General features: G+C 50.3%; 1 protein-coding gene across 1 annotated transcript; it reads right to left on the reverse strand.

Annotated features, from left to right (window-relative positions):
- Positions 1 to 388: 388 nt before the first annotated feature.
- Positions 389 to 27,144, reverse strand: EDC3 (enhancer of mRNA decapping 3). Its single transcript, XM_030457204.1, has 7 exons — positions 27,055 to 27,144; positions 24,245 to 24,425; positions 22,654 to 22,979; positions 13,953 to 14,288; positions 4,857 to 5,010; positions 4,090 to 4,307; positions 389 to 3,460 (listed from the first exon to the last, which is right to left on the reverse strand). Exons 2-7 carry the CDS (start codon positions 24,406 to 24,408, stop codon positions 3,126 to 3,128), a joined length of 1,533 nt encoding a protein of 510 aa, XP_030313064.1. The 5' UTR covers positions 24,409 to 24,425; positions 27,055 to 27,144; the 3' UTR covers positions 389 to 3,125.
- Positions 27,145 to 27,314: the final 170 nt, after the last annotated feature.

Below are 27,314 nucleotides of genomic sequence, written 5' to 3' on the forward strand. Positions count from 1 at the left end.
GGCAGGCGTAGGGTTCTCCTGCTCCTGAGTTGTGAACAGAGGAAGATGGTGAAAAATTTTAACTGGAAAACACAGTAGCAGGAAATGTTTGCTGCACTGGAGGGCTGAAAGTGAAAGGGAGTGAAAGGGCTCTCCCTGGCTTCTCTGAGCAGCACAGAGCAGCAGGAAGGCTGAGAGCAGGCAAAGAAAGAGCTGCACAGGGGTAGCACACATGAACAGTCGCACTTTATTTCAGGGCATTCCCAGAGGGCAGGAATTGGTCGTTACAAACAGCAGGTCACAAATGGAGCATCAAGCAGTGACACAGTGCAGTGATCTTCACATGGGAGTGACCCCAGCAGCACCCGCGGGCAGTTCCTATGATGGTGGTGAAGGGTTTGGGGGGGGGGGGGGGGGGGGGGTTAGAAACTATCTCAAACACAGCTAAAAATAAATGTTCCATTTGAATTAATGCTGGCAATAGAGGGCGAGGGGAGAAGAAAGGCCACAGACCTTTTTCTGGGCCTCAGAAGTGCTCCAGTGGAGCTCACAGCTGCACAGAAGCTGCACATCACATGGGTGAGGCCAGCACCTCCTCAAGTCAGCCTCTGTTTCTGAAGGAAAGCACAGCCCAAGCTTCACAGCTCATCACAGCTCCAGAAAGGGCGCACCATAACTATTAACTGTGCCAAACACAGCCCAGAGCTGCTGGCTGGGCCTCAAATGCTCCAGGCAGGTAGGGGCTGGAAGTCCCTTTCCTTACCAGAGGGTTTGTACCCTCTGGCTGTGCAACATCTTTTTTTTTTAAGTTAGGGAACCCCTATTGCTGCAGGGCTGGCAATGCACAAGGCCTGCCTAGAGCTGTGTGACCCCAGCTGCCCCCCCTGCAAAAATTAAAAAAAAATATCTTTACTTGGGTCAGTGCCTTCCTGGGCACGTAACTTCAGGCAGTGGCACAGCAGCAGCAGGGCAGAAAAGGTCCCTTGGAGATTGCTACACTGCTTGGTGAACACAATCCACAGTTCACCAGCCAGACCCAGAGAAGGGGAGGAAAAGCTGCAGCCTGGCTGAAGGAAAGCAGACACTGGAACAGCAGATTCTTGAGTATCTTAAGTGAAAAAAAGGGGGAGGGAGGGCTAAAGCTAACACTGTACTACAGCAACATCTACCTCTGTATCCCAGCTGCTGCCCCTCTGGCTGAGGCTGAGACAGCCAAAATAAGGAGAAGGGCAGAGGGCAGCCTCCTGTTTGACTTTTCAATACCCAGCCCAGTTGCCATCCCTTCCCAGGGAGTCTGAGTCAGAACCACAACTTGTTCAATGCCACTAGAGCTGAAATGTGGTTCCCCTGAGGCAGGGGAGCTGCAGCTTTGCCCTTCCCAGGGGACAGGAGCTGCTGGAGCCTGGCAGTCACCCAGCTGCTCCAGGAGTGCTGAGCCTCCAGCCACGGGGGAGAGAGAAGCTCGAGGGGAGTCAGTGGTCCAGATACCTGAAGGAGCAGAGCCCCCCCTATCCTGCTGAGGTAGATACACTTGTTTTTTGTTCAAAGCAGGCAGGAGAGACACATCCCCTGCAGGTTTGCTGCCAGGGGCGGGGCAGAGCACAGCAACAGAGCAGCTAGGGCAGCAGCTTCCCCTGTCCCTGCACCTCAGCCTCAGAAGGGATCCGGCTCCCCTTGGGGAAAAAAAGCCCCTTCTGAAGCACTGAAGTGCTCCCTGCTGCCAGCAGAGGGGCTGGGAAGGGGTTAGGCAGCTGCAGGAGCTCTGGGCACAGGTCAGGTGCCAGAAGAGCAGCAGAGCATCAGGCACCACCCGTGCCCAGGGCATCAGGAGCAAGCAAGGAGCTCAGCACCTTGTGCTACCCTGGAGCAGCCACTGTGCACAAAGCACTGATGGCTCCTTGGCTTGTTCCTGCCCTAAAAACTGCACCAAGGTTCCACTGGGACAACACAGTGAAAGCAGCAACCTGAGGCAGCTCCTCTCTGGTGATTCAGACCAGAACCCCATGCTGTGCCCCTCCAGGAGGGCAGCAGCTCCATCTCCTGCAGGCAAACAGGACTGTGCTGTGTAAGCTGAGGTGCCAAGCCCTTCCTCAAGCTGGTTCCCAGACATGGGTGCAAAGACAAGCCCACCCTAGCTGCAGGCCTGGAGCCCAAAGGGAACAAATGGACCCATTACCTACTTCCCAAACCAGACTGAGTGCAGGAGGTGTGCTGGAAGTACCGTGGGAACTCACCCAAACATCACCTGGCCCTGAAAGCAACCAAGAGTGACACTGCCCTGCTCCACTGTGCTTTCCCTGATTCAGCCACTCACTGGGCCAGGAAAAAAAAAAAAAAGAAAAAAAAAAAGGAAAAAGAAAAACCCCAAACCTCCAAACAACTATCCTGGAAATGTTCTTTCCCAAAACACCCTTCTCCTAACCCCAGAGACCCGGGCGTTACCCACTAAGCAAACAAACAAAAAGCCAACTGAACACATAAAGCAAGCCAGGCCTGGCTGAGGATGTGGGTGTTTCCCACAGCTTGAGAGGAGCTTTCCCAGGAGGCAAGATGCTCCTCCAGGGGCTGGTGAGTCGAGGAGGGAGGACAAGCTACAAACTGCCTCGAGGAACAGAAACCAGGGGAGGGGGAAGCCAAAAGAACAACTGAACAAAACCAAACCCTCCCTCCCGATACAACTCCAACACAAGTCTCTACAGAATCAAGGGGTGCTGTTCCCACAAGGGTGCCTTGGCTGGGTCTATCTGCCCAGAAGGACCAAGAAACACATCTCAAATCTCTGACCACTCGTGCCACCTCCATGTACACCCCCTCATCAAAACAGCCTCTTGGCCAGGCCTAGACAGCAGTGTCCTGCACCTGCACAGACACCATCTTCCTGCACGTTCCTTCATACAATGGCACAAGAGAATGAAAACAGCTTTGCAGGAACGTTTGCTTCCTTTTTTTTTTTTTTTTTTTCCATTTTATGATTTTTTTTTTCTTTCTTTTTAAATACACAATGATCCTTCTGGAAGGAAAACTCTTCAGAACTTCACATCCTTAAGGCGTCACGAGCTTACTTAAGTCAGGATCCACTGGACAGCTTATTGGACAGAACTCCTCCTCCTCCTTTCTCCCTCCTCTCCGTGTGGCTGGGTTGGGCTCTAAGTGGAGTGCAGAGGGATGACAAATTTGCAGCCGAAGGGGGAGTGGTAGTTGATTCCCACTTCTTGAAAGACCTTCTGGGGAATGCCAATGTCACAGAGGTACAGACGCCCTGCCCGCTCGCCCAGGGGCAGGGGCAGGCCCAGGGCCAGGGACCATTTTGCATCAATGCCCTGCTCCATCTCACTGATGGGAGGGTCTATGCTGAGGACAGGTGCCCGGTTCTGGTTGGCCCAGTCCACCACTGCTTTGTACCAAGGCTGATCTCTCAAAAAAGCGTTTTCGTGGCAATCCAGGCAGTTGATTACTAGGTCAACAGGGGTATCTGGGAGATCTGAAAGAAACACAAACACCGCTGAGGTGGGACCAGGCTGACAACACCCACTACAGCTCAGGGCCTCCCACCCTTCCACTCCCAGCAGATTTTTCAGCTCTGCCTCCAGCAGCCCAGCTCTGACTGCTCTCCTTCCACAGAAGACACTGACATGGATCATTTAAAGCTCTTTAGCACTCTGGAGAACGTTCACAGACTCTCACCAGGGTACAAAATCTCACCAGGCAGCCAGCCCACGAGCAGCCCCAGATGCTGCTGCTGCTGCTGAGCTGGCTCACCAGTCCTGGCAGCCCATGGTGTTCTCTCTTGGTTATAAAAGGATTGGTTTATATTCTACAAGCTGACAAAAAGGCCTCTTTTTTCCTGACTCCCATCTGCTCTGTCTCCCATCCATAAGGCAGCTTTTCCATCTCTGCTCCCACAGGAAACATCTGTACCAGCACAACTGCTCCAGTGTTGAACCTCTCGAGTCTCTGTGGCCCTGCCAGCCTCCCAACAACCATTTGCCTGTGGTGGTGCCACTAGATGGTGCCACCAGACCAGGCAGGCACTGGGGAGCTGAGTGGCACAGGTCTCTGCAATGCCCAAAGGTGGTGAAGAGCAGATCTGCTCCTCATTCCCTCACTCACCTTTGACACTGGACACCTGCTGGCCCTGTGTCTTGCTGAAAAGGTTCAGCTCATTGGTGATGGACTCCAGCATCTTGACAAAGTTGGGGAGGAAAAGGATGACGTGGACGTCGTGGTTGGAGAGATGCCTCCCACAGCTGATCCCCTGGGCACCCTTCACGTGGGGCCCACACAGCAGGGCTACTGTGGGCCTCTGGTGCACGTTCTTTGGGTTCAGCCTAAAAAAAAGCAGGAAAAAGGGGGCTGGGAGTAAAACCAAGGCTCTCCTCCTGCCTTCCTCTGAGAGGAAAATCAGTAAAATGCAAATGGACAAGTGTCCTGCAAATCTCCCACTGCCTTGGAAGAAGGAACCTCTGTGGTGCTGACACCAGAGCTGCTCTGCTTGCAGGTTCCCCTCCCACAGCAAAAAGCACGAGGTCCCTCTCTATCCTGGTTCACCATGAAGCCAGCCTGGGCCAACAGAGCAGGGGGCACTGGTACTGCTCAAACAACAAGTGGTGGAGCAAGTGGTACCTGAGGATTGGCTTTGCTTTTAGGAAGCTTTTTTTTTTTTTTTCTTTTCCCCTCTGTCCCCCTGATTTTCAGAGAAAGCCAACTATACAGCCTCAAAAACATGGGTTGGGTTACCCCATCAGCAGAGCCACAGTTAACAAAAAAAAAAAAGAAAAGAAATTTCTCCTCCCTAGGCATCACCAACTGCAAAATTAAGTGAAGAAGCAGAGCTTAGAGGGGCAAGCCCTGGGCAGAGCAAAAGGGAAGAGCCTTACCTGTTGGGTCCCCCAAGGAGGCTGAGGGCCATCTGACTGGCACACACTCCTGTCATCTCCAGCCTCCTCTCCAGAGTCAGCCCATGCTTCTCAGCAACTGAGAGCAGCTTCTTGTGAAGCTCGTAAGACACACTTGGAACCACCAGCCCAGAGTCTAGGGTTCACAGAGAGGGGAGGGAAGGAGACAGAAACAAACAGAATCAGTTCTGAGACTCTCCCATAATGCTGCAGAGCAGTGAGGTTTTATATGACCCCAGTTAGAAATGATGACAGGAAAAAAGCTCATTAGCTGGTACCAAGGGTCTGTTTAACCCAGCTTCCTTCCAAGACCATCAAACAAACCCAAACTGGTGCCCCAGAGTCAGCTTTCTTTGCCTGAGTGTAGCAGAGACAGCTAAACACAGCTGCTGGGCTTCAAATTCTATGTTTGCAGAGAAATTCAGCTGGTGATTTTAGCCACACAAGGACTGAGAAAGCCTTTTGGACTTACAAATTTTTTTTATGTAAGTTTTTTCATGGGCTGCAGCCCACCAGTGACTTATCCCCCACCCATGCTCCAGCACAGAGCACTCAGTCACTGTGAGAGGCAGAAGGGAAGCTGCAAACCAGAAAAACTTGGGATGGATTTGGGAGGGCAACCTGCCCCAAACCCATGAAATCGTGACACCAAACCAAGATGTCCCACACGTTTCCCCCCCACTCCCTGGGCACTCTGCAGTGCCAGAAGGGCTTCCTTCAGCCACAGCAGCTGAACCATGATACACTGAGGCTGAAAGAATAGAAAGTCTGTAGAGAAATACTTCTCAGATGTTTCTGACAGCTGGGTCTGTCTGTGAGCCAGGAAATGCTCCAGCTTGTGGATCGAGGGAAAACAAACAAGAGAGGTTTTGTTAAGTGCTGAGAATAGAGCCTGCAGCAGCAGCAATGCACTCCCTGCCACTCACTCACTCACTCCAGCCAGCTTGCTTGGGATTGGCAGGTAAGAGAACACAAACCTGAGTGACTTTTCTGGCTGTTCTGTTCTATTTCCCTTCTCCAAGCAAGAGAAGGGCACTGGGTTCACAGACATCAACCCCACAGTCTCACCTGTAAACCCTCCTGGAAATTAACTCAGAGGACTCCTTGCCACCAAACATCCACTCACTCTGCAGGGAGCCACAGCAGCTTTTTCTGCTGGTGTGGAGGACAAGGAAACTAAAAAAAAATTATTTATGGTGCATGGAGAGAGAAGTGCAAAATGTCAGTGACAGGTGAGGACACTGCTGCAGCAGCCAGCAAGATATCCCTGAATGCCTTCAGCCACAGAAACCAGACCCTTTCTTCTAACTTTTCACCAGAATCATTCAGAGATCCACACCCCTTTGCTCTGTGTCTGAAGATCTGCAGCAACACAGAATCAGAAACACGTGTTACTCTTCTCTTGAAGTGTTCCCCTGCCAGGCCTGGATGCCCTTACCCACCTCCCAGCTAAGGAGCAGCACAGCTCAATTCCTCCCCCACAGGGGATGGCAACACAGCTGGAACACAGCTGCCAGCAAGGAGAGAGCTCAGCTCCTCCTGTTCACATCATTCCTGAGCACTGCTCCAAGTTAAACAAGTGATCCCAGGGATTCTCACTGCCTCTGAGAATTTACTGCTCTGGGACAGGCAGAGGAATCACAGAATCTTCTGCTTGGAAAAGACCTTCATGATCCTGAAGTCCAGCCATGAACCCAACCAACTCTCCTAGAGCCTGGTGCTAAAAACCAAGTCCCTGAGCACCACATTTACAGGGCTCTGAAACCCCTCCAGGGATGGTGATTCAGCAGCCTCCCTGGGCAGCCTGTTCAGTGTTTGATAACCCTTGCAGTGAAGAAGTTCTTTCTCATCTCCAATCTAAACTTGCCCTGGTACAGCCTGAGACTGTTTCCTCTTGTCCTGTTGCTTTCTTAGGGACACAGACCTGACCCCCCTGGCTCCAACCTCCTCTCAGGGGGTTGCAGAGAGCCAGAAGGTCTCCCCTCAGCCTCCTCTGCTGCAGGATCAACACCCACAGCTCTCTCAGCTGCTCCTGGGCAGACTGTGTGCTCCAGACCCTTCCCCAGCTCCATTCCTCAATGTCCTTCTGGTCCTGAGGGACCCAGAACCGACCCCAGGACTCAAGATGAGGTGCACAGAAGCCAGGCAGGGGGGGGTCAAAAAGGTGCACGGCTCAGACCAACATCTGCCAGAGCTCAGGCATGACAACAACCACCAAAAAGGTGCACAGCTCACAGACCAACACCTGCCAGAGCTCAGGCATGACAACAACCACCAAAAAGGTGCACAGCTCACAGACCAACACCTGCCAGAGCTCAGGCATGAAAACAACCCCCTGGTCCCACAGCTGATGAGCTCCGGGGGTCCATCCTCACGCTGCGGTGTCCCTGGGCCAGCAGCTTCACCTCACCCTGGCACTTCCATCATCTGAACTGGGGATGACAGGAGCCAGCTGGGTGCTGAGAGCAGCCCAGGGCCGGGCAGGGCCTGCGCTAATGGGGAAGAGTCGTGGGAACATGACACAGCCCAGGGAAAGGCTCTGCAGCCACACCAGCTCAAAGGGGGAGCAGCCGCAGCGTGCCCATCCCCTCGGGGAGGAAACCCGACAGTCACTTGGGGGCTCGGGCTCTTTTTTTGCAGGCAGAAAACCTCACAGAGAACCAGTTGTAAAAAGTGCCCCATTCAAAGGAAGAAAGCAGCACGGATTTTAATTGTGAGGAGCTATTTACACTGCTGCATTTCCCCGGGGCGCCTCAGCCCCAAAGCACAGGTCGAGCTTCACAAGTCGAGCTCCGGTGGCGGAAAGAGCGGGTTCTGCACCTATTGAGGGTTTCTGAGCCAAACCAGACGTGTTCCTGCAAAATGGTGTGGAGCAGATCCTCCTGAATCCCTCCGGGATCCCAAACCCCCTGGCCAGCCCTCTGCAGATCCAGAGGGCCCAAACGTGCTCAAAGCCTTGACCTCGCATGCCAGCTGCCGATTAAACGACCTCTGCTAAAGAGCCCTTCATTCCAGGCAGGACCCAGGCCAGCTCTGCCCATTATCAGAGTCATTCCAGAGTCCTGATAGCAGCCCCTGAACGTTTGGAGTCAGAAGCCACTAATAACCCCGGGCCCAGTCACACCAGTCACGCACCTGCCCTGTGTTCACACACCCTGGCAGCCTCCGGAGTCACGCAAGGCTCGGCTCTGCCCCTTTCCCATTCCTATTTTTGCTACTTCATCAGGTCTTGTTTTTCAAGCTTGAGGGAGGACTGGGAATGAGTGACCCGAGGTCAGGATCTCTCCAAAACAGTCTGACGGGATGCAGGCTCTGCCACCCCGAAACGAGGGGCTCCCGAACCCTCCCCTTTTGCTCTCTCCAAACTGCTGGGCCAGAAATCCCCTCCCGAAACTTTGCACCCCCTCCCCGAGCCAGGAGGATGAAGCAGCAGAGCCCTGCTCTGCCTCTGCTCGGTTTGGTACAGCTCCTGCAGAGCTCTGCTCTGAAACCATCCCCATCCTCCCCTAGACCCACATCCAGCACCAGCTGGACCCAACCCGGTGCCCAGTGGGTTAATGCAAATGAGGAGGCAGGAGATGAACTTTCGTTTAGCATGCCAGGGCTACACTTTGTCCTAATTGCTCCCCTCTCAGGAGCAGGCTGAAATGCCAAGTGAACTTCCCTTCCTAGCACTCACGCAAGGTCCAACCAGTCAGACTGGCTTATCAAAAACCAGGCCGAGGGAGTTAAACAAACTCTGGCAGGGAGCAATCAAGGAGGCGATGTGTAAACCCACAAACAATAACACTGCTGCAACAAAACTGAACCCCTGCCAACCTTAATTATGTTTGGGTTGGACAGTGCTTCTTTATTGTTTGCTAATGAAGGTAATAAAATAAATTAGCTCAGGCCTTTTAATATTAAATAAATGTATTTTACAGCTGCCTGCTAAAAAAAAAAAGGCAGATGTAGACTAAACAGTTCTGTGACACGCAGAGCAGGGCTGCAGCATGATTAAACGTGAAGTATTCTCCCTTCATGAGGCACACTCTGTCCTGGGCACCACCACTGGGAACAAGTTATCTCCTCCAGCTTCACTGCGAAGCTACACACATACTGCTTGGATTAAAACACCCCAAGCCAGCAGAACTGAGCTAACTCTCCAGAAGTTAATGAAATAAGGTTTTTTTTTTACCCAAATGAGTCCAGAGCAAGTTTGCCCACCTAAATCCAAATGGGTCTCATGCTCACAAGTACAGGAGAACAAGAGGATTGCTGCTAGGATGGCTCAGGGCTAAGCCCCATCTTCTCTCTCAACAACTTCAGCATCTCTCGAGCTGCTAAAACAAAAATCCAGGCAAGCTGCAGGACTGGATGAGACAGACCTAGACTTGGGACCTCATGAAAGCTCTCAGCAATTCCATCACCTCTTTCCTTTAGCAATAAATAAATAACTCCAGGCTCCAGAGCCACCACTTGTGGCCTAAGGTGCAGTGAGGAGCAGGGGTGTAACTCTGGTCCCTTTCAGGCAGATGGGATGTTACTTGCTGTCTTTTGCTGGGTGTAAAGCTGAAGCCACCTGCTGCAGGCTCAGCAAAACACATTAACTTGCCCCACAGATGTCAATGATTTTCCCCACAACTCTAAGGGCTAGATTTCTTTTTTCTTCTTTGATAATCATCACGACTTTTAATTAAGACAAACTGTGCAGGAGTTCTGGCTGACGTTCCAGTGTCAGCCTCAACCAGAACTGGTGCAGAGCAAGAAAACCCTCTGAGGGACAAAGGAACTTTGCCCCAGGACCACTTTGTTTTCTCTTGGGGTTGGACAAAGTGAACTTCATTTGCACTGCACTCTAAGATCCCATGAACACTTCACATTCAATACACACAACTGCTGTAAGGCAGTCACCCACAGACTGAAGAGCTAAAACCTACAGAGAGGGGAAAAGTCAACCAAGGAGATGGGACACCCAAAAAACCCCATCCTGTCAGCATCATCCCCACAGAACAGACTCAGCCTTTGCTTTGTAGCCTGACCCTGGCACATGAGCTCTGCTGCTGCATCCATTCACTTCCCAAGCACATGTTTTCCTTTCCCTACTTCCTTAGCAGGGGAGGGGAAAGGATTTCTGGAAGGGCAGGCTTGAAGTCTGGTCAGGGGGAGCACAGAGAAGTATTGACTCCTGGTCTGAATTTGTGACCACAGTCCTGCTTTCACTTGACAGTTTCTAAATTCTGCACTAACAGCATTGCCTAGAAGAGAACCTACTGTGGACAAAGCTTACTAGTCCACCATACACACCTTCCCTATGAGCATGCAGCTCTCTTCTTTATTCACCTCCAAAAGACACTGGCTGGGCAAACAACCCTTGCTCAAGAAGCCAGGCTGTGGGCTGAAACAGTCAAGGAGTTGTGGCAATGGGAATTTCAGTCCTGTTTGCTGCCCACAGTCCAGGCAAAGGAGATTTTAGTTCAGTATAATCACCATGAACTGTGCAGTGTGGTTTGTGCTACGAGGGATTCAACAAAGTGAAGAAGAAAGGAGAGATGAAGTGCAAAAAGGGACTGTCTGGGCAGCCCAGCAGGATGAAGAGCATGACACAGAGTCACTGAGGAGGGACTGAGACAGCACTTCAGCCCTATTGCCAGCTCCTCTGAGCCCCCAGAACATTGCCTTTCCAGCTACTGCTAAGAGACCTGAGCCCAAAACACTGGGAGCTGACAGAAGGACCAGGGGCAGAGCTGTGCCAGCACATGATAAACCTGGTGAGCTGGGCAGCACTGGGAGTAGAAGCAGCTCACCCCTCACCCAAGGAGATTTTTGTTAATCAGTTGCACTTCCCTCTCATGCAGTGCTAAAGAGAGACAGATCAAGAGCAGCCAGCACAAAAGAGTTGGGAGGGATTCATGTGTAGAGCCCCAGGAACGGACTCAGCTCAGCTGGGATCAAAGCCCTGGTCAGCTCCATTGGATGCAGCTCTTCCTGTCTGGAACAATCTCCATCCTCATTCCTTGCTTACTTCTAAAACCTGCTCATGTGCCTGACAGCCTGACTGTGCAAAATTACCTCTCAGAAAAACATCCTGGTGGACTGAAATGCTTATCAAGCTTTGCTTGCATCATATCTGGACTGACTTGAGTCAGTCCTAAAAGCACTGACTGGAACAGTCTTCTGGAGAACTGGTACCAGCAGTTTGCTGGTTTTACTGCTGTGCAATCCTGCTTACTTCCTAGCTCCATGGAAACATGACACAAAAGAGCAAGCAAGGATTCAGACTTCCTCCTCTCCCACAGTGACAAGAGCTGAATATTTGCTCAACATCATCATCACTTTGTGCTGTTTAAGCAGAGAGAATAATCACTGCAGCAACCAGAGCTCTGGATTCATCTGAATTCTCTGAATTTATCTTCAGGATTGGTCTAGGGTAAAAAAATTACTTCTTCTTGCACTTACTTCTACTTGCAAGAAGCACTTCCTAGTTGGAGGAGAGCTCCCCTTCAGAGAGCTAAGTCTGTAGGGAGAATCAAGGAGCAGAAAGAGAACCCCTGCCCCAGATTTATCCAAAATCCTGGCTTTCAGGGCTATTGGTGCTCTCACTTGATTTCAGCAGCTGCTGCTCTCTGAGAGAGCCTACAGCTCAGCATCCTCCTTCCAGTTCCTAAACAAAGAAATCAGGGTGTTTTTTTCCCCCAAGTGACATTCCATGGTGACTCCAAGCACACTGAATCTCTCCCTGTCCCTCAGAGGGCTGCACTGGACATCAGGACCACTGGGCAAATTACAGCTGTTTCCAAGAGCTTATGCTGGGTAGTGATTAGCATTTCCTAAGCAAAAGGAAACTTCCTCAGGGGACACAAAGGCTGTCACCCTCTGTGGGGAAGACACAGCCCCAGAGGGACACTTTTATCATCATCTTTCACAGGAGTGTGAACGTGCTCTGCTCAGCACAGGCAACAGGGAACTGGAGCTGTCAGTCCCCTGTCCCCTGTGTGACACAACAGCTTCCAAACTAATCCAGGATTCCACAGGGGAGACTAATCACCCAACAGAAGCTAATGAGGCTAAAGAGACCCTGCAGCTACAGAGGGGAGTCACTTAACCACCCTCCTTCTGTAGGCTTGCCAAGAACAAAACAAGAAAGCAGCAGTCCCTTCACTGAGCTGCTCCCTTCAGCACACAGCAAAGGGACAGCCAAGAGTTTCCATGGGCCAGGATGATGGAGTTTAGCAAAATACTATTTCATTTTCATCCCCTGAATGTATTTACTGAATCCTTGCTGCTTATTGCTGGTCAGGGTTTTCCTCCCTGGGGCTGGACTGCTAAAATATCAGACTTCTCAAACTGGCAGCTAAGGGTAAGTTAGTTTTTGTTTCAGACTAGACATCCATGAGGTTCTGTCTCCTCTTAGGCAAGTCAGCTGGAAGATGAACTGCCAAACAGCAAACTTAAAAAAGAAGAAAGTAAATCACATAAAAAAATGAAGAAATGCTTATTCTCACAGCATTATAGGTGATCTGTGGAGCTCCTTGCCACAGGACACTGCAGAGATACTGAAACCTTGCAGAGATTTAAAAAGCAATAGGTTAAATTAAGCAGGAAAAAAAAAAGCCTCATTCAAAGCTATTAATATTGAACCATCACTTCAGGCAGTAAAAACTGTGAAAGACAAAGCACCCAGGGGAAAGTCTCACTGCATGTTTACTCTGTCCTCTCCTGAACATCCTTGGAAACACAGTACTGAGCTGGACCCAGTTTGTTTTTGTCTCATTCAAGAGCAGAACAGATCAATAGGAAGATGAATGACACAAATGGAAAATTATGGTATTGCAGAATAGCAAAACCATTTAAAAAACCCCCTAAATAAATACTTTTTGGGTTTTTTTAAATGGAAAAGCAGCAAATCACTTCAAACAAATCAGCTTCGTTCACTGAAGAGTTTCACACCCCAGATGGGGTGTCAGGGCAGAGAAAGAATGAGGGATCAAGAACCTGATCACACTTCTGGTGTGTGACCACCAGGGCATTACCTACTTAGTATGACCCTACAAAAACATCTGAAATTTGATTTTATTCTGATGTGGAAAAGAAATGTTCCTGGAATGCCAAAGTTCCTACATTTTACAAATTCTACAAAGCACACAAACACAACTACAGCTAGGCTAAAGTTGCAGGGCATTTGCACCTGAGTGTAGCATAAAGTACACACACAGCACTTAAATACTAAGAAATAAAGACTCCTTACAGTAAAATCCATCAGGACACAAGTCCAAGCAAAGCACCCTCACATGTCCACAGGTGGACAGGAGATGAAACCAATTCTACCCTTCTGCCTCGAAGTTTCTCTTTCCTTTTACAGTTAAGACAAAGACAAAGCACAGGAGAGAAACTCACAGCTTGCTCTCAGAACATGCACTTTGTGGGCATGTTAATGCTGTGTTCATCCAGCTTTCTGGGGCAGGATCCTTCATAGAGCAGCAGCAGACCCCACACAAAAAGCCTTTTGTACAATTTGTTTGGAAGTAGGGATGGGAAGAGCCAGAACTGTTTCTTTTTGCAACAACGACATCCAAAGTTCCAAAAAACCCACGCCAAAATATGTAACTCCCACCCAAGGAGCATCAGAAGCACAGGAAACCCCCTGCCTTTTACCAAGAAAGGAGAAATTGTTACGTGCTACCACATATCAGAATCCTGAGGCCATCCAAAGCCAGGAGGTTTGTCACACTACTGGAATCTCAGCAAGGATTCAAAGGGTTCCTATTCCACCTCCATTTTGTTATCCGACTAATGGTGCTGCCCCTCCTGCAAAAACACTTACCTTGTTGCCCTGTCTCAGGGGTTTTTATCTCAAAAATACTGCAAACAAAGGTTGTGTGTGGACACAAGACACTGATCCAACCTAACAAAGGTCACGTGTAGACACAAGACACTGATCCAACCTAAAATCACCAAAGCTTAAGCCACCAAACACCTTTGCTTGTCCCACTTTACGCTGATAGACCCCCCCCCTTGGGCAAACAATCCATCACACACACCCCAGGAAAAAAACAAGAGGCCCAGCTTGCACCCCTCTCAGTGAGGGAGGTGTCATACCCGTGCAGAATTCTTTGTTAGCATTTTGGGGCACAACAATCCTCCTGTAGACGATGGGCTCTGACTCCAAGATGTTCTCATCGTGCCGGTAGCGAGCCGGCTTCTCGCTTGGGGTCCCTCGGGAACGCGTCCCGCTCCTCCTCTCGTAAGTTTCAATCTCTTCAAACACAGCTGCCTTGTCAAAAAGGGCCAGGTTGCCCTCAAAATCAAAATCTGTGTCTGGGATTTCCTCGATGTCATCCCCGAAGCACTCGTCGTCTTTGCTCTTCATCTGCCCGTTTTTCAGGCCGCTCTTCTTTGGGGTCACTTGGTTGGGATGGCGGCTGCTGGATGACCCTGGACAAGAATATAAAAAAAAAAGCAAGTTGGAAGTGGCTCACGGACAGAAAAAGCCACAAAAATTTTGCACAAGAGGGGAGCTCGTGCTTGCAATCCACCAACTCAAGGTACTTGGAGATTTGCCTCCCGGCAAAGCTGTAGAATTCATCTCTGGAATTACTCAGGAGCATCAGAAGAGACTTTCGGGGACTTTCTGCTGGCAAGGTTGGAAAAACAAGCTTGACCACAGTAGAAAAATAAGCATTTATCCTCATTTTATTTAAGGCAAGACAGTGGCACACCAGTGACCATCAGCCAGCCTCACCTAGGACAGGTTTCCTCCCACCCTGAGCTGATGTTCGTGCAGACGTGTCCCGAGCCCTCCTCTGGAATTCCCTTAAATTTCAGCAGCTAATGTAGGCTGCCACTTCTTGATGATAAGGGAGAACTTCAAACCCTGAATATGAAGCATTTCTTTCTCCCCACACTCTCTGTCAATAGGTACACATCTCTGTGCCAGGATGAACTCCATTCCCTTATTCCTTTTTCATTATTTTACTTGCTCACCACCTAAACACCCTTCTTTCCAATCACAAGTAAACATGAGAGCCTGATTTCTCTGGAAATCTGATCAAAGTCTCCTCACTGTCAACTTGTGGCTGGAGATCAAAGGCTGACACAAACCCACAAGCCATCAAGAGGTCAACATAGCCCTTTACTCCCTTATTTCTTACACCATTACTCAGGTTGCCTGTGCACACTCAGGTCCAGGCAATACCAACCTGTTTGTAACACCCAGAGTTGAATTTGCAATTCCTAGAAAATATTTCAGCAAATACAGGCATCACATGCAGTGTCCAGCAGATCAAGTGAGAGTTATCACACCAAAAGTGCCTGATCTACTCAGATACTTCTCACAGTTCAAGATAAGCCCCTGTGCAAGTAATTTATGGATGAGTTTATCCAAAAAATCCATTTGATACCACAGAAAGGAACTGCCACCAAGTTGCCACATATAACACCTTTGTTGATGAAAAGGCAGCATTCTATTTGTCTGTGGATACTCTTGCAAATCAGTGAGACAGGACAGCAAGAATTTCAAGTCATCTACATAGAAAACATCCCTGGAACCTTTGCAACATGCACAACCTTCACAGCCTCCCACAAAGCTCCCTGTCACCTATGCAGAGAAGTCTTACTTGGTCTTCACAAATCCCTCCTGGAGAGGATTATTTGTGACCTGGTGGAGCAGCCACAAGTTAACAGACCTGGGCTCTCCTTTCCCACATTTCCAAAGTCTGATATCCTCCACTTTACCAAGAGGAACAGCACTTTCCCTGGAAAGCAAAGGGCCTTCCTCCTGTCAGCTGTTTCCACAGGAACATTCACTGATGTCAGGGTCAGGAGAGGAACCACCAGGCTCCAGACCAACGTGCTGGCTCTGGCCAAGCTCACACAACAGATCAGTCTCTCTGCAGCAAAGTTACTCAGCAGCTCAACTGCACACCTGGAATTGCTGCTCCTGAGTCCAGAACACTCTTAGGATTGCCTGGAGCCTTCACAGAAAATGCTGGAAGAGGAGACCGGAGCAGAGCACACTTTCCTGGAGGACACAGGAGCTCTCAAACACCTACCAAGGACTTTGGGAAATCAACCTTAGCCCAGGAGTCCACCTAACATCACACCTAACCTATGCCACGCTGAAGGATGAGTTGCTAAGGATATGAACTTGGGTTTATTCAGCACTGGGAATGCACTCTCAGCAAGGACTTCCCCTCATTTATTTCCCTCCCTGGTTTTGACAGAATATCACTTGTATTTTCCAGAGCACTGTAGCAGTGACTACCCTGACAAGGAAACTCTTTGAAATGCCCAGCAGCTTCTTCTCTCCAGCAAGTCTCAAGTACTTGAGTTTAACAAAATAAACCTGAACACCTAAAAGATGCCCTCTTAAAAGCTGCTGCAGTTTTGCTATAATCCAGTAACAACAAAAAAGTGCACAAAAAGTCAGAGTTAATATTTCACACCTTGAAAGACAGGAGATAAGACCCCAAACCTTTGAGACCTTGCAGAGTCATTGTCCCCCATTAAAAAAACTTTAAAAGCCAGAAAAAATAACACAAAAGCCCCCACAATGATAAATTTCCTACTGTGAGTAGCTTGTTGTTCTGCTTTGTTTGTTTGTTTCAAGTATGGCAACAAGCACTGGAAGAATCAGCTTTCCCCAGCTTTCTCACCTGGCCTAATGAGGCTGTTAGCTTTTCCCTTTCTTCTCCAACACCACTGTATCACTATATCTCCAGCACTGCTGTATTAAATAAAGTATCTTTAAAAAGAAAAAAAAATCTACAAAGTTAGGGCAGCTGATAGCAACACAGCTACCTTGCTGATTGGATTTCCCCCAACCTCAGAGCACCATGAAAATCCCTGATGTTCATGCCACAAAGCCATTCACCTCTTCCAAAGAGCAGTATCAGAACTACAGCCAGCATGAAATATTCCTTCTGCAGGTACTGGAGGAACAGAATCCAGTGTTGTGTGGTACCAAACTCTGACAATTCAGAGTCTCTGTTTATAATAATTTTAAATGAGTACTAACGAGCAGGAATTCATTTCCAGACACAGTGATTTTCCAAGCTGCTGGAGACACTGAGGAGTTTTTATAAACAAGGGGGTGAGAACAGACTCCTGCAATACTCCTGCAATAATATCAAGAAGCCACTGAAGGACAAAGAACAGAATTTAGGAAGTGCAGGTGACAAACACTGATTTATGAGGGAGGAGAGGGGCAAGGAGAATCCCAGTATGCAAGGTGTGAGCAGCCATTTCCATGCAGAACTTTGAGAAGAAGGAAAAGCTTTTTAACAACACATGGCTTTCACTCTCTGCCCTAGGCAAATTCCCAAACCAAAGGTGACAGAGAAACCACTCCAAAGTTGGACACTATGTGGTGTGGAGCTCAGAACTGCCAGGGGGATGGCATCCAGTGCTGCTGCTGCTATCAGCTGCACAAGAAATGAAAACCCAGCCCCACGCCACAGGCTGGGATCTCCAAATGTTCCCAAACTCCACAAGGGGACTCCGAGTTCAGATGAATAAGCTGGAGCCTGCTGGAGCCAACGTCAAACACGATGGCAAAGCAAGGCTGCTGCTTGTGTCGGTGTTACAGCAGCTCAGGACCTTCCTGTCACCCAACGAGAGTTTTCACACTGGTTGCCAAATCCTTCTGCAAACAGCTCCATGCTCCTGTCAGCTGACCTGAAAAGCAGAATGTGGGGATAGAGGCATAGCCCTGCAGTGGATTCAGGGGACAGAAGCAGCTGATGTGAGCAGTGTGTAAACGCTGACAGAATAAAAAGCTGCACTAGAAAAGCTGTGGGAACAATGGCTGGAAAGCTCCCCGGGCTCCCCTGCAGGCTCAGTGAATGGGAGCCAAGACTGTACCTCATCAAAACGAGCCTGCAGGCATTGTGGTGGGCAGGTCCCTAATCCCCCAGGGATGCCAGTGCTGACACACTGCTGACCCACCCGGCTCTGCGCTGCCACGGCAGAGGCTCCAGCCAGCTCCCAGAAAACTTCTGGGGGGGTTTCACTTATAGAATCATAGAATTGGCTGGGTTGGAAGGGACCTCAGAGATCATCAAGTCCAACCCTTGATCCACTCCTGCTGCAGTTCCCAGCCCATGGCACTCAGTGCCACATCCAGGCTCTTTGGAAAGATCTCCAGACACGGAGAATCCACTACTTCCCTGGGCAGCCCATTCCAATGCCTGATCACCCTCTCCAGAAAGAAATTCTTTCTCATCTCCAACCTAAACCTCCCCTGGCACAACTTGAGACCCTGCCCTCTTGTCTTGCTGAGAGTTGCCTGGGAAAAGAGCCCAACCCCCCCCTGGCTCCAACCTCCTTTCAGGGAGTTGCAGAGAGTGATGAGGTCTCCCCTGAGCCTCCTCTTCTCCAGCCCCAACACCCCCAGCTCCCTCAGCCCTTCCTCACAGGAATTCTGCTGGATCCCTTCACAGCCTCCTTGCTCTTCTCTGGACCTGCTCCAGCATCTCAAGCTCCTTCCTGAGCTGAGGGGCTCAGAACTGGACACAGGACTCAAGCTGTGGCCTCACCAGGGCTGAGCACAGGGGCAGAATCCCTTCCCTGGACCTGCTGGCCACACTGTTCCTGAGCCAGGCCAGGATGCCATTGGCCTTCTTGGCCACCTGGGCACACTGCTGGCTCCTGTTCAGCTTCCTGGCAATCCAGACTCCCAGGTCCCTTTCTGCCACTCTGTGCCCAGCCTGGAGCTCCCCATGGGGTTGTCGTGTTGAACCTCATCCCATTGGGATCAGCCCAACTCTCCAGTCTGTCCAGGTCCCTCTGCAGAGCCCTCCTGCCTTCCAGCTGATCCACACTCCCCCCAGCTTAGTATCATCTGTGAATTTGCTGATGATGGACTCAATCCCCTCATCTAAATCATCAATGAAGATATTGAACAGAACTGGGCCCTTAACTTAAAGCATCACCACCCAGACTGGCAGCTGTGCAGGGAAAAGAGCCTAAAAGGAGAATGAGGGGAAGGAAGGGAGAAGAATCCGAGACAGAAATGTCTGCTGCCCTCCTGAGCAGACACGCCAGCCCCAGCCATGGCCTATTCACAGCTGTGTTTGCTGCCACTGCCTGATCCAGTCCTCTGCCAAGCAGAAATCCAGACCTTCTAGTCGAGCTCCTTTCAGAGCACACCTATCAGCACCTCTGCCCTGCCTGCATATGCACAAAGCTTATGGAGAAGAGCACAAGACTCCACGTCAGGCTCAGTGCCACACAGGAAAGCACCTCCCTCAAAAGATAAAAAAACACTTCCCAGGCTTTTTTGTTTCTGTGAGGGAAAAAAACAATTTTCACGTACAGCACACAAGCAAAAGTAAAGCCTCCAGTGAGCTGGCCACCTTCCTGCCAAGATCCCTGTGGGAGCTTTTGGTGCCAGCCCTGGCATGGGGGAGCCTGGATGCCACTGTGAAACCTGTGCTGATGTTTGTTGTTTACTGATTCCTGTCACACAAGCACTCCCTAGGGGGAACTTTCTCCCTGACTTAGCTAAAGGGCATCAAGACATCAACTAAAACCTGTACGACTCAAGTTCTAGATGACATCTCAGCCCTGTATGCCTCTGCTCACCACTTCCATAGTGCCAGGATCTGCTCTGTCCCCCTCCTGGGATTCACACATCATCCTCCCCCCCACCAAACATGTTTCAGAAGGTCAGAATTCACTTTTCTCCCCTGTTTATCCTAAAATGAATCCAAGCTAAAACAACCCACAGCTAGAACCTTGCTCACCTTGTTTCAAACAAACTCTGCAGAAGCAAATCTGATCCTCTGCTGTGCTTAAAGAAAACTGATGCAAGCTGCTCATGGGTTGAAGTGCTCACTCCTCACCCCAAACCTACCAAACACTGGCAAAACAGTGTTAAGGGAGGTTCATCTTCCTCCACCCTCCAGCCAGACCAGAAGGAAGCAAAGCAGAAATTCCTTTACACGTTTCTTGAAGCCTAAACAAGTTTTTCTAAAACCAGCTAAAAGCTCCATACTCAAACAAGAAGGGAATTTTTTAAAAAAATTAATAGATTAACCCTATGGGACCAGAGCTCTCTTCCTATAGCAAGTCCTACAGGGTTTAGGCTTGGGTAGGAGCAAAACACTCAAAACCAGTCAGGTTTCTGATGGTTAGGTCACCTCTGCATCCTCCTCCCTCACCAAACACGTTTCAGAAGGTAAGGGTTCACTTCTCTCCCCTGTTTATCCTAAAATGAATCCAAGCTAAAACAACCCACAGCTAGAACCCTGCTCACCTTGTTTCAAACAAACTCTGCAGAAGCAAATCTGATCCTCTGCTGTGCTTACAGAAAACTGATACAAGCTGCTCATGGGTTGAAGTGCTCACTCCTCACCCCAAACCTACCAAACACTGGCAAAACAGTGTTAAGGGAGGTTCATCTTCCTCTACACTCCAGCCAGACCAGAAGAAAGCAAAGCAGAAATTCCTTTACACATTTCTTGAAGCCTAAACAAGTTTTTCTTAAACCAACAAAGAGCTCCATACTCAAACAAGAAGGGAATTTTTAAAAACTGTTAATAAATTAACCCTATGGGACCAGAGCTCTCTTCCTCTAGCAAGTCCTACAGGGTTTAGGCTTGGGTAGGAGCAAAACACTCAAAACCAGTCAGGTTTCTGATGGTTAGGTCACCTCTGCATCCTCCTGGCCATCCTCCACCCAGCTAACCTGTCTGGCAACTGTTTAGAAAAGAATAAGTGAATAAAAATGGAGTTACAACCCCTTTAGAAAAGAATACAGCTGTTGGTGAGGAAAGAGGACTGCAGAGGCTGAGGAACTTCTCCACAGCCTTTAATCTCCCTGAGTGATTGGTCCTGACCACCTTGGGTTTGTTTCTTTTCTAAATAGGAAAGCAAAGGAAAACAAAAGGAAAGGAAAAGTCATGGAAATGGAGCAGATTGACACTGATGCTTCAACAGTTAAGTCCTGGGTGTATCCTGATGCATGGTGGAGATCTGGAAAGGAGCAAAGCCCAGGGGGGGCTGGAATAAGAAACAAAAAAGCACACAAGCAGCTTCTGCACAAAGTTAAAGCTGGCTGAAGACTTTAGGAACAGGAATGAATGTAACAGGTGCCTGACCTGGAAACGTGCTGATTGCATCTTTCCATCCTCCTCATTAGAGACCCTTAATTTCTACTTGCACCAAGAGGGCAAAGAGAGCTTGTGAGGACTTGCAGGGTGATGGTGTAACATGGTATGGGCTCTCCAGGCCTTAAATATAAAAGCTTTATAACACTGTAATTTATTTCCAGTTCCTTTCAGGGGAAAAAAGAAGGCTGGCAACCAGGCAACTTCCAAAGAGGAAAGAGCAGGAATGAGGAAATTGTTGTCACCAGTGTTATTCAGCTCTACATTTCCCAACATTTGGTGCTGGTGAAGGAAGCAGAATAATCCCCAGGGTGGGAGAGGGAGGATCTCCACTCATTTAATGTCAATACCCACTCCAACAAAAATGTGGCTAAGGAATATGTGGGGTTTACCTAAAGAGGTGTCACCACACTTCTCAAGCACTGCAGTAAAGACACCACCAGTCCCTTGACCTTTCCATACAATCTTTTCCCTGCTAGCTCCTAAATCCCTGTCCTCACCACCCCCCTGCACCCAAACTCCTCACACTGCCAGAAGAAAAGGGTAAGAGACCAGAGCAGGCTGCTGGGTGGGGGGAGACACAGAAGGTGCTTTTCTTCTTAAATGTTGTCATGTGTCCTAAAACTAAATGAAGGAACACACCCTGAAAACAGAGGCTTCCTCAGCAAGAGGGACAGGGATTGGCAGTTCACATCCCAGTCTGGTTTGGATGCACAAAACACTCCCTTGCTTCTGCCCCAAGTGAGCAGTAGAACAGCTTTTGTGTCCACAGTGTTGATAAGAGACAGAGGGAACAGCCTGAAAGAGTCTGCAGCACAAAGTCTGATTTCCTTTAGCAGGCTTCAAGGGGGGAAAAAAATAAATTCAGCTCAGGTTTGGCAGGGGAGGCTTGCTGAATTCCCACAGCCCAACCAACATCCCATCAAAAATGGTGTGGAAGATAATAAATAAAACCATATCCACAGGATCCTGAAGGAAATCTAAGTGAAACAACCCTGTGTCCAGCATGGGAACACACTTCCCTAGGGTGGCTGGAAGCCTGGAGACACAGATCCAGTCACTGCTCATTAAAAAATCCTCACAAAACCCAATCCCCCTAAAAAAAGAAGCACGAAGTGAGGAAGGAGGTGGCAGCCCAGGTCACACAGCCCACTTCTCCTGCCAATTCTTACCCAATTAACTCATTCTGGATCTCTGTATAAGGGGATTTCTGATGGTTAGGTCACCTCTGCATCCCCCTGCATTCCTCCACCCAGCTAACCTGTCTGGCAACTGTTTAGAAAACAATAAGTGAATATAAAAGGGGCAAAGAGGTGAATATAAATAAGTGAATATATGAACTTACAAAATAAGTGAATATAAAAGGGGCAAGTGCACACATACACCTTTATAAGCCCAGTTCTGCAAGCTTGAATGGAACTGTGTGAACATTCACACAGAATTATTGCTGCATTACACTCTCACCCACCACAAAAGGCTTAAAGTGAAGTGCCAAGCACCTGGAAGCCCTCAGTTTCCACCCCTTTGAGGCACAGCTTGTCCAACTCCTTCTCCTCACCCTTCATCTCCAGCCCTCCACGTGGCAACACGAGTGCAAAGGCAAAACAAAGCACAAGTTTCCAGCTCTGTCCTTGCTGCAGAGGGGAAGATGTGGCACCAGAGGGAGGCTGCAGGGCAGCCCAGATACTCACAGGAGTTGTGTCTCCTCCGGAAGCCTTTGGACTGAGACAGTGTTTCCATGTGTCGATCCATGTAGCTCTTGGAGCACTGCTGCTGAGGGGAGATGAGGATGTCCTGGTGCTTCAGCTCCGGCCTCCTGGGGATGTTCTGGGGGGCACTGCTGGACAGGGGCTTCTTTAACACCTTCCCAGTCCCGTTCTGACTGGGACCCACTTGGCACCCCACTCCAGGGATCCCCACTTCTGTCTGCTGCAGGTCCCCACACTGCCTGCTGCTGCTGCTGCTGTCCCCTGGCCCGGGGATCTCCAGGATTTTCAGCTCAGTGATGTCACCTGCCCTAAAAAAAAAACAGGACAAGAAAACCAGATGTCAAGGGATTGAGCATTTGAGGCAAAAAACAGCCCCTGAAGAAAACCCCACAGGGTTGAAAGTAGTTTTTTTTCCCTAATTAGCCACAGAAACAAGGGAAAAAAATTATTTTAATACTCCACCACAGAGAGCATTTTCAGAGACACCAAATTCAATGAAAACTGTATGAATCTTCAAAATAACTACCCCAGTGCTTTGCTTTTTCTTGGAAAGGTTCTGTTCCCAGCTGAAACCAGCACCAATCAAGCAGCACAGAACTTTAGAGAAATCTGCATTAATTTTACAGCTTCTGGATAATATAATTAATCTCAGCCTTGAGGCTTTGTAATCAACTTCTGTGGAAAGCTACCCTTAGATTAATGCCCTTCAGGCTCAGACAAGGATGGCCCTTCCCATTTCCTCAGAAAAAAGGATAAAGAAAACTAACCCAGCACTGGGCAGGAGCCAAACCCACCCAAAGCCATGGTTACAAGGCCCTGGATTTGCACTGACTGCAAGGGCTAACTCAGAAATCAGGAGGTTTTATTTTAGTTTTAATAAGCAGCAGCAGCTAGAGCTTGGACAGGCTTCCACACATCCCCTGGCAGAACAGGGTCATCTCTCCCTCTTCAAAATGCTTGAAAAAAAAAAGTATTGACTTCAGGGAATGAAACTTTTTTAAAAATCAGTGATTCAGAGGCTTAAGTACTGTAAAAAGGCAGGGAAACATCCAGTGACCAGTGAGTCTTACTGGTTTTAAGCACTTTGTTAGGAGGAGTTGGTGGGGAAGAGCTCACAGGAGCTTTATGGTTCAAAACAACACTGCCCAGTGAAAAGAGGCAGAGGAGCTGGATTTAATAACTGCACTTAATCCATCACATCAAGACTAGCATTTTAATTATCTGCCCCTCTCTGCTTTCTCTTCTGTCTCACCTGACAGCACACATGCTGGGGGCAAGGCCTTAGGAGAGCCTGAGAGCCCCTTCAGCCACCCCAAACCACACAGAGCCTCAGCCCCAGAAACCTCCAAGCAGTTTCCAAGGGTCACAGAGCCAGAAAAAACCCCAAAAAAACCTCTCCTAGCAGAACCCTCTCACCCAAAGACTCTGCAGATGTCAAGACTGACAGCAAAGAGCTACTTTGTGGGGCGACCCAAACCAAAACCCACCCCAAGCACCACAGATTTGGTCTGGAAAAAAGGTGAAAAGAAAAAAAAAAAAGGTGAAAATAATAAAAAACCAGGCAGGCACTAACCTGAAGGTGACTTCTGGCACCAGGCACTTGACCCCATTGTGGAAGGGGCGTGTGAGGGAGATGGTCTGGCTGACCTGGTCCACAGCAGACACCCTGCCCTGGTAGACCCCCAGGCTCTCCCCACAGTTGATGGAAACGATGCTGCCCAACCAGTCTGCAGCCATGGTGCCAGCACAGCAGCCTGGGGAGAGAACAGCCACACTGGGACAGGGAGCAGGGGACAAGCTCCAGCAGCACCACCTGCAGCCCCTGGCACGGCCACCCTGCTCTGGCAGCTCCTCTCTCCTTTGTGGGGTGGAAATCCCACACACCCCACAGACTGTGGGGATGTTCCCCTGTGGGACTGCTGGTGGCACAGGTTCCCTGCTGGATCCTTAAGGAGAGAATTCCTTAGCTGAATTCCAGACTAAGAGCTCCCAGCAGCAATGCTGAGTGTTTCCTGCTGTCTGTGGGCATCCTCCCCTCTAATTCCAAACAGGGGATGGATCCCCACTTCTCCCTTTCCAGTTCTGGCCTCAGAACTCTGGGGCAGGAAAGCTTCTGGGGGTGCTGAGGAGAAGGAGGATCCAACTCTGACACACCAAGGGAAAGCAAGAGGGAACAACATCAGGGAACAGATACAAAGGAGGGAGGGAGGGGAAAAAAAAGTAGAGATACAGAGTGGAGAGAAAAACTCCAACAGAGGAGCCCAGGACAGAAGTCTTTGTGCCCTCCAGAGCCAGGAGCCCTGGCACTGCTGCCACAATCAGATCAACCAAACAAGAACATCACCCTCCTTCCCAGTTCCAGCAGAATACAGAATTCCCAGTTCCAAACAGGGGACTGATCCCCACTTCCCCCTTTCCAGTTCTGCCTTAAGAACTCTGGGGCAGGAAAGCTTTTGGGGAGAGCAGGAGCAGGAAGATCCAACTCTGACACAACAGGGAACAACATCCAGGGAACAGATACAGAGGAGGGAGAAAGGGGAAAAGAAAAGCAGATACAGGAGTGGAGAGAAAAACTCCAACAGAGGAGCCCAGGACAGAAGTCTTTGTGCCCTCCAGAGCCAGGAGCCCTGGCACTGCTGCCACAATCAGATCAACCAAACAAGAACATCACCCTTCTTCCCAGTTCCAGCAGAATACAGGGAGGGAAGTGCTCTTTGTTCAGTCCCAGGTAATTCCTGCCTTTTCCATGCTTGACTGGACTTGTACCCCCAGGGGCTCAGCACAGCCCTGGGAGCTCTGTCCCCAGCCAGGAACAGAGGGAGGGGACAGGCTCAGAGGCACCACAGAGGAGCTGAGAAGTCAGCAAGGAAAACAACAGCTCCTGGGACAGCTTTGCCTTTCAGGCTGTCACCAGGAGTGAGGGGGAAAAGCTTGATATTTACTGGGACAACACCAAGAGGGAGCTCAGGAGACAACCCAGGAAGATTCCCCACCAAACCCCAGGGCTGAGGCAGTGATTAAAATCCTCCCTGGGCCTTTCCTGTCCCGAGCTTCTCCAGAAAAGATGCCAGGGGAAAGCAGAGCTGCAGGGGGGGTGCAAACTACCAGAGAAAACTCCCTTCCCCCAGCTCCCAGGGGAGTGAAAACATGGGATTGGGCAAAGGGAGGAATCTGGTCAGTCAGCTGTGTCTTTTAGGAGCAGCCTCCCCTCTTTCCTGCCCCTCTGTATTTACCTTAACCCCTGATAACAACGTCTGGCTTCCCAGAGGCTGGGTGATAAAAAGGCAGATAACACCTCCCCAGCCTCTGCAGCCCAAACTACAAATCCATCCCTTTGGATCCTGCCCTTTGCATCTCTTCCTGAACACAAGGGCAAGAGCTGGGTCCAGCCCCCTGCCCAACAAGGGTGCTTTTCAGTAATAAGGACCCCCTTTCACCAAGGAAAAAAAAAAGAAATTTATGTTTATAAACCAAAGCAAGCTCATCTCAGAGGAGCTCATCCTGCTGCTTTCCATGCAAACCCTTGGGAGGTGAGGATGAGGTGCAGAGGTAGTGAATGATTTATGGTGTCACACATGGGAGGTGTCAGGACATTTGTTTATTTACACAAGCTGGAAAACCCAAACCTCCTGGCTACTGCTCTGCCTTCTGCCCTGGGTATCTGCCCCCCAACCCCCAGATCTCTTTGCTGTCTGCACATCTCTGGTGTCAGTCCTGTCTTACTGATGTTCTTGCAGGTTTGAGAAGGAAGTCCAGACACGCAGTTTGCTCACACACTAATGCAGCCCTTAAACACAGTTTCTAAGTCCTAACTGAGCAGGGGAGGAGGGAATCGCTTTATCAGCTCCAGCAGAGACGCTGCCCTGGCGGTGCCGTCCCCGTTTCACTGAGGAGCTAACACGGGGGTGGCTCCAGGCGTTTAGGGAGAACGCAGCCACCGACCCTCCCCACGCTGCGTCTCAGACAAACTGCTGTGGGATGCGTGCTGCCAGCAGGGCTAACCAAGGAACGGGGGGGTGCGGGGAGCGGCCGTGTCCAGCCCGATCCCCACGGGAAAACACGGCCCCTCCCGTGGGTGCACGCAGGGACCCCCGCTGGGCGTCAGCAAGGCCCCACTCCGGCGGGCTGCTGAGGCCTGGGGCCCACGGAGAGGTGTTCCTCAGCCCCGCTTCCACGGGCCTTCCCCTCCCCAGCCGCTCCCCCGGCCCAGCCTCCCCACGGCGGCCCCAGCCAGGGCCTGGCTCCACGGCCGCGCCTCACAGGAGGCCCAGCCCCGAACGGGGGTCCCGACCGGTCCCGTCCCGCTCCCCCCAGCCCCCTCGGGGCGCGGGGCAAGGAAAGGGGGGTGGTGGGGTGTGGGGGTGAGGACTCGGCCCTCCTCACCTGCGCCCGCCGCCTGCTCCCGCCTCACCCGCGGGCCCCTCCGCCTACCCGCGACGGCCCGGCGCTGACGTCACTCCGGCCCGGCGCCCCGCCCGGCAGGCGGCGCTGCAAGTTCCGCGGGTTGGAATCATAGAGAGCGGCGGCGGCGGTGGCGGTGCGGGAGCTGGGGCTGCGCGCGTGCGCAGTAGCGCGGGGCGGGAGGGGAAGAGGCCGCGTGCGCTGTGCGGGGAGGGGCGGGGCCGTGAGCGGCGCGTGGAGAC

This window comes from Calypte anna, chromosome 10, assembly GCF_003957555.1.
Source record: "Calypte anna isolate BGI_N300 chromosome 10, bCalAnn1_v1.p, whole genome shotgun sequence".
Lineage (NCBI taxonomy): Eukaryota > Metazoa > Chordata > Aves > Apodiformes > Trochilidae > Calypte > Calypte anna.